This window comes from Rana temporaria, chromosome 8 (assembly GCF_905171775.1).
Source record: "Rana temporaria chromosome 8, aRanTem1.1, whole genome shotgun sequence".
Taxonomy (NCBI): domain Eukaryota; kingdom Metazoa; phylum Chordata; class Amphibia; order Anura; family Ranidae; genus Rana; species Rana temporaria.
The window spans coordinates 61,657,509-61,668,448 of record NC_053496.1 but is presented as its reverse complement, the minus strand read 5'-3'; the positions used below and the strand labels follow the sequence as shown (position 1 = coordinate 61,668,448).

The following is a 10,940-nucleotide window of genomic DNA, read 5'->3' as shown; positions in this document are numbered from 1 at the left end:
GAGTTGAAATTATTTAGTGTTGAAGTATTAAAGCAGTAGTTAATAAATACAAAATACAAATCATATAAAGCAGTAGACTAGATAAAGGGGGGACAGATTGGAACCAATGTTTTCAGCCTCTAATGTAGCAGTACTTTGTTGATCGGTGGTAAAAGTGTCTTTTCTTATCTGATGAAGGCCAAGTAACTATCAAATAAGCATAAATATGTTTTCGCTATTATTCTTGTGCTGACGGCAGATTTTCCTGAACTCCACACAAGTGATTATGGATGGAATAAAAGTGTAAGTATTGTTTGCCACTGTTACCTCCATCTGCAAAGCAAAAACCATCTTGTGCAGAAAGTATATAGGGACCTTTATATTTTCAAGTATATACGATTTTTGCAAAAGGCTAGAATGATATGCAAAGTGAGCAGAATCATAGTAATCAGATTTCCGTTTACTGCAGCCCAGATCAGCTAAAGATGATTTATTATACTTTTGGTTAACAGATTTTTAGCATCTTATTTTTTTTTTTTTAATACGTTTAAAAAAAACGTTCAGTACAGCCGAGGTGACAGATATAAGCAATATTTACATGACAGCTAAAGACCCCTTTCCCCAAAACACACTTGGATGGAGTTCTCCTTCAGAAAAGGATTGACCAAAACATTAAAAGGCTGACATTTAACAATCTTCAGTGGTCAGTTTGGACTCAAGAGCACTTATAAATAATAAACTGTTAAGCATTCATAAAATGGGAGAAGTGTATACTAAAATGGCCTACTAAGAACCCCAATGGGTGACACTTCTATAGAGCAGGTACATGCTGACAAGGGAGGAAGCTGGGACCCATGCAAACCGTGTCTGTATAAAGCTGGTCTACCTCCTACCAAGGTGGCATAAAACTACACCACAACTATAATAAACCGGTGTTGGCAACAAATTTAAAGTGGGGAAAAACCTTTAGACTCCTCTCTATGTGCCAAACTAAACACACATACATATACATAAAAGTCAGCAGACAACTCAAGTGATCAAATAATACAAAAGTAGACACATATATACCAAGACAGAAATGTTAGACTTTATATAGTTTTGCTTCAATATATAGTGGTATTCAATGCAATTCGTTTTGTAGGCCAAACAACAACAAAAAAAGGGTAGAAACAAAGTTAGGAGCATGACACTTGGCCCCTCTTCCTAAGTATACGAGGACCAAAGGATGGTGAGACAGGATTACCCAACTGGTCCCCCCCATCCAGGTGTAAAAAGACCCAAGGATGGGGAGACAAGGTTACCTAGTTGGCTCCATCTCCCAGGTATACAAGCACCCAAGGATGAAGAGAAAGGGTTACCCAATTGGCTCCTTTTCCAAGGTATACAGGGAGCCAAGAATGAGGACACAGGGTTACATAGTTGGCTCCTTCTCCTCGGTATATATGCACCCAAGACTGAAGAAACAGGGTTACCTAGTTGGCTCCATCTTCCAGATTTATAGGCACCTAATGATGAGATAGGGTTACCTAGTTGGATTCTTCTCCAAGGTATACAGGAAGCCAAGGATAAGGACACAGGGTACCTAGTTGGCTCCATCTCCCCAGGTAACATAGGCACCCAAGAATGAAGAGACAGGGTTACCTAGTTGGCTCCATCATCCAGGTATATAGGGGTTGGCTCCATCTCCCAGATATATAGGCACCAAACGATGAAGAGACATGGTTACCTAGTTGGATTCTTCTCTGAGGCATACAGGAAGCCAAGGATGGGGACACTGGGTTACCTAGTTGGCTCGATCTCCCCAGGTAATATAGGCACCCAAGGATGAAGAGACAGGGTTACCTAGTTGGCTCCTTCTGCAAGGTATACAGGGAGCCAAGAATGGGGACAGGGTTACCTAGTTGGCACCCAAGAATGGGAACAGGGTTACGGAGTTGGCTACTTCTCTTAGGTATACAAAGATCCATGGATGCAGGGACAGGGTTACTTAGCTGGTTTCTTCTCCCAAGCAAACAAGCACCCAATGATGAATAAACAGAGTTGCCCAATTGGCCTCTCCTCCCAAGTATACAAAGAGACAAGGTTACCTAATCCCCTTAGTTTCTCTATATAAATATGAACACAGAACAGACTTCATGGGTTACTTGACTGATAAATTCTATAGATGAACGTCCTGGAACCTACACTGACCTGCAGACAGGCTTTGTTACAGAGAGATTCTAAAAAAAAAAAAATCAAATATTCCAGATGTCTAACTATATAACTATACTGATCTTTTTTTTTTTATCATGCAATAGAAACATTTCCAAAAACCATGTCTTTAAATTAGTACGACATATTATAGTTTCAAGAAACGTGTTTTCTCTGTTACTCAAGTAAACGTAATTCTGAAAGGCCCATGTGGCGGATAAGTGTGGGGGTCACGTACGTCAGTGAATAGTTCATATTGTACTGTCAGCTGGGTTTTTTCTTTTTTTTTTTACACTTTATGTACGGTAAATCTGTTAAGGATAAATAGGCTATAATGCGATAAAATATTTTCGCAACAGACCATTTACAGACCCTGGTGCAACATAACACATAAATAGGAATGGGATAAAGGCTTTCCTCTCCGATGGGTTTTATTTTCAGTTGCCCTCTACAGATCTTCTGCCCTCGTTTGACGACTTCTTGGCATGCTGGAGAGCGCATACAGACACATACATTCACACCCACCCACCAGTCACCTCCCGACCACACTCTCATACTCAAAAAGCCAGTTTTAAACTGAAGTGGACTGATACAGAGACTTGGTCTTTTGGGACGTTAGAACGTTTTCCTGTGGATAGCTCTGGGTCCGTCTTCTTCATATTCCTTCTTGGAGACCCACATTTTCTTAAAGGTGTCCAAAGAAGCCAAAATAGATCCACTGAAAAAGGTAAAATGTTTATTTGAAATGGAATCTAAGAACTTATGGTGTCATAAGGTCTAAAAATGTAAAGAAAAATCAACTTGCATCACAGGGAATATGCTAGCAGTGTTTAAAGCTCAACTCCTGGCAAATAGTTAACCACTTAAGCCCCGGACCATTATGCAGCTAAAGGACCTGGCCCCTTTTTGCGATTCGGCACTGCGTCGCTTTAACTGACAATTGCGCGGTCGTGCGACGTGGCTCCCAAACAAAATTGGTGTCCTTTTTTCCCCCACAAATGGAGCTTTTTTTGGTGGTATTTGATCACCTCTTTGGTTTTTATTTTTTGCACTATAAACAAAAATAGAGCGTCAATTTAAAAAAAAAAAAAAAAACAATATTTTTTATTTTTGCCATAATAAATATCCCCAAAAAAGATATAAAATTTTTTTTTTTTCCCCCAGTTTAGGGCGATACGTATTCTACATATTTTTGGCAAAAAATAAATCGCAATAAGCGTTTGATTGGTCTATAGCGTCTACCAAATAGGGCAGGGATATGCAATTAGCGGACCTCCAGCTGTTGCAGAACTACAAATCCCATGAGGCAAAGGCATTATGGGACTTGTAGTTTTGCAACAGCTGGAGGTCCGCTAATTGCATATCCCTGAAATAGGGTATAGTTTTATTGCATTTTTATTAATAATTTTTTTTCCCCCTAGTAATGGCAGCGCTTAGCGATTTTTATCGTGACTGTGACATTATGGCGGACACATCAGACACTATTTTGGGACCATTGTAATTTTTACAGCGAACATTGCTATATAAATGCACTGATTACTGTAAACATGACACTGGCAGTGAAGGGGTTAACCAGGAGGGGGCGCTGTAAGGGTTCGGCCGCATTCACACCTAAGCATTCCAGGAACGAGGACAGAAATGCGACTCTGCACACATTTCCAGAAATCCGTGAAAAAAAAGGTCAAAAGGTGCATTGCTCTTGCGGTGCCATTATTTCTTAATAGCACTCCAAACACTGGTGGAAGTCCCATGTATTGTGCATCAAAACGCATTTGGTTCAGTGCCAATAAAAAGGTACATGAGCTACTTTACACGTTTGTTGCATGGGCAGCCCATTCAAGTAAATGGATAGCCTTATGCAGTTTGCACGGCAAAAAAAAACACACTTGCGTTTAGAGGTGAATGCAGCCTTAGGGCCCTTTCACACGGGGCCCTAATCAGTAATGATACGCTCCGTGTGTCCGCAACGCTCAGCGGGGATCCTCCGTAAAATCCCCGCTGAGCTGGCAGCCGACAGGGCGGTCCACGCACACTGTGAAGGGACCGTCCTGTCTTTCCTCCGCTCTCCCCTATGGGGGATCGGACGAACACGGACCGTATGTCCGTGCTCATCCGATCTGATAGACGGAAGAAAAATATGATTTCTTCCGTCTGCAAATGCGGAGGCGGACAAATTATGGGTGTCAGCGGATGTTCATCCGCTGACACCCGTAATCACATAGGGACCCATGTATGTCCCGTTTTCATCCGCAAATGGACGGATGGAAATGCGGACATACGGTCCGTACGTGTGAAAGGGGCCTTACCGGCATTTCACCTGTGTCGGGATTACTAAGAGGTCACTTGTCAGTCTTTGTGGAATAATTTTTTCAATAGAAGTTAAATAACATAAAATAAAAACTTAGAGCGTGTCACCTTAACACTTAAAGGGGTTGTAAAGGTTTGTTTTTTATTTTCTAAATAGGTTCCTTTAAGCTAGTGCATTGTTGGTTCACTTACCTTTTCCTTCAATTTTTCTTCTAAATGTTTTTTTTCCTCTGTCTGAATTTCTCACTTCCTGTTTTATCCTCAGTAAGCTTTCCACCATCATCCGAGCCGTTCTCTGGGGGTTAGTCAGCATGCTTGCCCCCTCCCTTGAGACTTCATCTTCTCCCTGCAGGGATGTAGTCCCAAGAGAGGGGGCGAGCACGCTGACTAACCCCCAGCCAGAACGGCTCGGATGATGGGGGCAAGCTTACTGAGGAGGAACAGGAAGTGAGAAATTCAGACAAAGAAAAAAAACATTTAGAAGGGAAATCGAAGGAAAAGGTAAGTGAACCAACAATGCACTAGCTTAAAGGAAGCTATTTAGAAAATAAAAAACAAACCTTTACAACCCCTTTAAGGCCCGTACACTATCAGATTTTCAAACGAGAATTGTGTGATGGTAGGCTGTTGTCGGAGAATCCGACCGTTTGTATGCTCCATCGGACAATTGTCATATTTTCCGCCAACAAATGTTGGATAGCATGCTTTAAAATTTTCCAACAATTGTGTCGTGTCGGATTTTCCGATTAGGTGTACACAAGTCCGTCGGACAAAAATCCAAAGTACAAACACGCATGCTCAGAAGCAATGCTCTCCATAACACAACATTCGCTGAAGTTGCCCAAAGGGTGGCGCTAAAGTGCTGAAAAATCATGTCGTTTTGTGTTTGTTGCCGGACAATTCTTTGCCGTTTGTATGCAATACAAGTTCACAGCCAACACCCTTCGAACAAAAGCCCTTACGCTTTGTCCGATAGAAATCCGATTGTGTGTACGCACGCGGCTTTAGATGTCTCAACTTAACCGTACTCTTTGTGCACATTCTCTATCAAGAATCCCTATCTCTTCACTTCTGGTATGTTATTTTATGCAAGAATGATTGCCTGTTCTAACTCACACGAAAAAAAATAAAAAAAGGTTACCTACCCAATCCATGTAGAATATAATCGTTCTTGAGGAGCAGATATCTAGACAAAAATAAAACCACATTTAAAAAAAAGCACTTTTTAAAAAGCCAATTCTAAAATGATCACCTAGTCTTAAATACCTCTTAATGTATGTACATTTACTACTAGTACCGCCTTATTCCAAACAATCCATCGCATTCTATTCAACTAAAACCCTTAGGCTGGGTTCACACTGTTTACGGAGCGGCTCGCAGCAGGGGTCCGGTGCGTCCGTTCTCCGTTTCGGGGGCCACATTTTTGCCTGAATTCAGCCCTGAAACTGAGCCAAAGACACACAGGACTCCTGTGCAAGCCGCTTGGCAGCCCCCCGGATGTGTGTGAACCGACTCCATAGAGAGCCAATCACAATCTCCTGTCATGCGAATGACGGGCATTTGGGGAAACCAACATCCAATTCAATTTGCACAAGTGTAAACTCAGCCTTAAAAGGATAACTAAAAGGTTATTTTTTTTGTTTAAAACAAACATGTCATACTTACCTCCTCTGTGCAGTTGGTTTTGCACAGGGTGGCCCGATTCTCCTCTTCTGGGGTCCCTCAGCGGCAGTCCCGACTCCTCCTCTTCTCGAGTGCCCCATCAGAGAAGTGCTCTCCCTCGGGGCACCTGTGCGGGCGCTTCTGTGTCCTGCTGTTGTGTCCGTCGAGGGACACAGCAGCAGGACACGCCACCCACGTCATTGGATTGGATTAACAGCAGCGGGAGCCAATGGCTGCGCTGCTATCAATCTATCCAATCAGGACCCGAGACACCGGCTGGAGCAGGTGTGCTCGTCCCTGGCGCAGAAATGATTGGGCTCAGATAAGTAAAAGGGGGGCTCTGGGGGGGTTGGTGGACTACAAGAGGTTTTTCAGAATGCATTAAGGTGAAAAACTGCGATTGTTTACAACCTGTTAATGATAATCCAGGTATCAAATAGCCTATGATTTGCTAACCTTCCACCTTTTCTGCTAAATGTACCCCTGGTCTAATTTCAAGAACCACCTTAATTTGAAGAGGGTGGGGAATAGGAATGCTGCCACGGTTTAACTGTGACCACATGAAATTTCATCTCTCTTCCTCTATAGTCATTATTAAAAGAAGAAGTGAGAAAAATCACAAACAAAAGAAGGTGAAGAAGAGGTGCATGCGCGGAGGCGTCCAAGATGGCTGCTTAAGCCAGGAGCTCCGCTCTGCCACGGCCCCACGTCAGCCCTAGCACCGGATTCACGGCGGTGCGGGACCTTCTGAAGGGAGGATTCGATAGGGGGACACTCGGTGGAGACCCCCATGTACAGCAGCGTGGTCCGGAAGGGCCTGGAACCGCGCTATTCAGCGCTGAATACACAGGCCGAATCCAAGATGGCGGCCGCGCCTCAGCCACAAACACCTCACGCAGGGGGAAGTGCTGAATTGAGGCAAGTAATCTCCCCAGCCACCCTGAACTTTACACCTATGTCCACCCAAGGCTCCCCAGGCCCCATGTCTAGCCCGCCAGCCACCTCAGAGACCCAGTCAGACCCCTCACTGTCCCCCTATGCTGGTGCTGCACATGAGGTAACTTATGTATTGCCAGTCTCCAGGACCCCCACAGGACATTCAGAGATTGAAATACCACAGAATACAGGGGAACTTTTTTTGAAGTTCTCTGAACTACTTGAACGAGGCCTGGCCCAAACAGCAGTTAATATTACTAGGGAAATACATGCTGACTTCCAGAATCTGGGCTCCAGGATGGAGATTATAGAAAATAAATTGGACATCACTATATCTAGAACTAACCAGAACACCGACCAAATACAATCACTTCAGGAGCAACTGGACGTGGCCCTTAATAGAATTGACGACCTCGAGAATCGTTCCAGAAGGGACAATTTCAGGGTGAGGGGTCTCCCTGAGTCCGTTACAGATATCCCTAAAGCTATCCAGGACCTCATCAACAGCATGATCCCCTCCATTGCACCCCACAAGCTGGAGCTGGACAGGGCCCATAGGTCCCTGGGCCCTCTGAGAAAGGACGGATCTCCCAGGGATATCATAGTAAAACCCCATTACTTCTCAGTGAAGGAAGAGGTCATGAGGGCTTCCCGTCAGCAACCCCGCATATCCTTCATGGGTCAGGATATTCAAATTTTCGCTGACATTTCTGCAGCTACCATACAAAGACGCAGATCGCTGAAACCTTTATTGCTGATTTTGTCCCAAAAGGACATCAAATATTGGTGGGGATTTCCGTTTGCCTTAAAATTCGCCTTCAAGGGCAAAACCCACGCCTTCACCACGCTATCTGAAGGAGAAAAAATTTTGCTAGCCTTGAAACTGATCTCGCTGGACTCAGCAATGGACACGTCAAATTTTCCACCAGGTTCATCCAAACGATCCACCCCGGCAAGTCCTTTATCCCCCACCTGGCACACAAGCAAAAGCAGACGCACCAAAGATACCACAAAGACCTGAAATAATCATCATAGTGGCCCTGCTCACTGTTCTGGAGTTTCCCTCTGTTTGGTGTTTTTAACGGAGGATATTATACCTGTTAGGTATATTGGTTATGGGTACCCTATCCGTGGCTGGGGACCCATGAAATCCCCATACAGTTTTTTATTGAGACTGTTTTGTTTCCTAGTTTAATGTTCTCCGCACTGACCGTGATCCGTATATTTTTTTTCATGTATCACAATAGTTTACATTTAGAGTATTATATGATAAGCTATCGTCTCCTGGTTGACTCTAAAGGGTTGATAGGGGCTGAGGCAGTTGCCTTGCGCCTCAGATCATCCCTGGACGGGGACTATGTCACTGTCGGGGTTTGGTCCGGTAGCCCGAGTTAAGGGCTACGTTATTGGTTCGTCTGACGAAGGTGGAACGGATCTTTTTCCCTTCCACGTTCGTTGTGAGGACAAACTTTATATTTTAAAATGTATTATCTCTTCTTTTGTTTGCTCGCTTATCTCTCTTCTCACTAACCTTTTTTTCTTGATTGCCAGTCCGTGCTTGTGTCACCTTGCCCATAGTATTCCAGGCCTCGGCTCGGTTCCTGCTCTGCTCCGCTCTGCTGTCTCCCATGCCTCCATGTTGAAGGGGTAAGTTCCAAATTGCACCCACTTTGTTCTCCCAATGACTTCACCACATAACCCGACTTTGCCGAACTCGGTTAGAGTTGCCTCACACAATGTTCAGGGCTTGAATTCGCCCGTTAAGAGAAGGAAGGTGTTTCATTCTTACCACTCCCGGAAGATGTCAGTCGTTTTATTACAAGAGACACATTTTCCGGCCACTTACACGCCCTCCTTTCTTCATGCACATTATCCACAATTTTTTCTGGCTAACGCCGAGGATAAAACGAGAGGGGTGGCTATCCTTTTCGCGAAATCCTGCAAATTTAATCCGCTCCTGACTCATAGAGATCCTAATGGTAGGTTCCTGTTGGTTAAGGGGGAATTGGATGAACTTCTAGTGTCATTCATCTCATACTACGCTCCCAACAGAGGACAGACCGAATTCTTTAAAACTATGTTTGATACCTTAGAACCTCTCTTGGAGGGAATGATAGTGTGCGGAGGAGACTCCAACATTGCATTCGAACTAAGCTTGGACAAATCCAAACCTATAGCTACAGCATTGACACGCCCATCTAGAGCTAGCTCACACATAGCAAAACTGATATATCAGCATAACCTGGTAGACATTTGGAGGGAACTCAACCCAAACAAAAAGGACTACTCCCACTATTCCCATCCGCACAGATCGTACTCTAGGATTGACCATATATTTATATCTGCTAGACATATTCCCCTGATCACGAAAGCTAATATAACGGACACAGCCATTTCGGACCACTCCATGGTGGTTTGCTCGCTACAAACTCAAAACTCAAATCCCCACAAATCACACTGGAAATTAAATGAAACTTTACTACACGACCCTAAGGTGGTTTTAGAGATTGAAGGGGCCATCAAGGAATATTTTGGATTTAACAGCGTTGAAGGGACCTCGGCCGAGATATTGTGGGCAGCTCATAAAGCTACCATTCGCGGTAGGATCATCCAGATAGCCTCTAAAAGAAAGAAGGAAAAATCTGCGGAGGTGACGAGGCTTGAGAAAGATTTCTTAACCCTGCGCAGACAACATAAGAAGGACCAAACGATGGTTCAGGCTTCGCAGCTTGACGCCGCTCGACTAGCTTTAAATTTAGCCTTGACGGTCAGGGCGGAACGATCATTAAATTGGTCTAGCGCTAGATTTTATTTACACAGGAACAAAATGAACACGATGCTAGCCACCAAGCTCTCACCGAGGTTCCGAACGTTTGCTCTGCCCAAGATTAAGACCAGGGACGGGACAACAACCCTTAACCCTAAACGCATACTGCAAGAATTCGAAACCTTTTATACCTCCCTATATCGGGGGTCGGGGATGGCCAGACACCCCGAGGTCAATTCCTTTTTGGACCGGTTAGCGATCCCGAACCTACAGGAGAGTCATGTAGATTTGATGGAGGCACCGATCTCCACAGAAGAAACTATAGAGGTAATTAGGGGACTTAAGGATGGTTCGGCCCCTGGACCAGACGGTTTCTCAGTCCCATATTACAAGACTTTCTGTGAAATCTTGGCCCCTCACCTCACTAAATTTTTTAATTCAAAACGGGGGAGGGAGGGCGGATCCATGCACCCGAATTTGAATGAGGCATTTATCTCAGTCATCCCCAAACCAGATAAGGACTCAGAGCTCGTTGAAAATTACAGACCTATTTCCCTAATCAATAACGATTTAAAAATATTGACCAAGATACTAGCCAACAGGTTAAATTCTTTTATAAACATTTATATCCATAGGGACCAGGTTGGATTCGTCCCTGGTAGGCAGGGTCCTGACCAGGTGAGGCGAGCACTTGATATTATCTCTCTGCTTCAGTCGGGCTGGGATGGGAACCCGCGGCAGGAAGGACTCCTCCTTTCTTTAGACCTAAGAAAGGCGTTCGACTCTGTATCGTGGTATTACCTCTTCGAGATTTTGCGGCGTTGGGGCTTCGGTGAACAATTCCGGGGATTGTTGAAATCTCTCTATTCGGAACCCAGTGCACGGGTCAAACTACAGGGATTTTTTTCGGGCCCCATTAGAATTGCTAGGGGTACTAGACAGGGCTGCCCCTTGTCCCCCCTGATTTTCGCAATAGCGATTGAGACACTTGCTGTTGCGATCAGGTCAGACCCGGATATTAGGGAGGTATCATGTGGTTCCCAAATCCATAAATGCGCCCTCTTTGCAGACGACCTTCTTCTGTATATCTCCTCCCCGA

At 44.4% G+C, this 10,940-nt stretch overlaps 1 protein-coding gene across 1 annotated transcript in view; it reads right to left on the bottom strand.

The window, feature by feature from the left end:
• Positions 1-10,940, bottom strand: part of ACTR1A (actin related protein 1A) — a 39,245-nt gene continuing 28,305 nt past the window's right edge. The window contains exons 10-11 of the mRNA XM_040361889.1: positions 5,622-5,662; positions 1-2,887 (exon numbers count right to left, since the gene is read on the bottom strand). Of these exons, the coding sequence (XP_040217823.1) occupies positions 2,785-2,887; positions 5,622-5,662 (144 nt within the window). The 3' untranslated portion in view covers positions 1-2,784. The remainder of the gene's footprint in view (positions 2,888-5,621; positions 5,663-10,940) is intronic.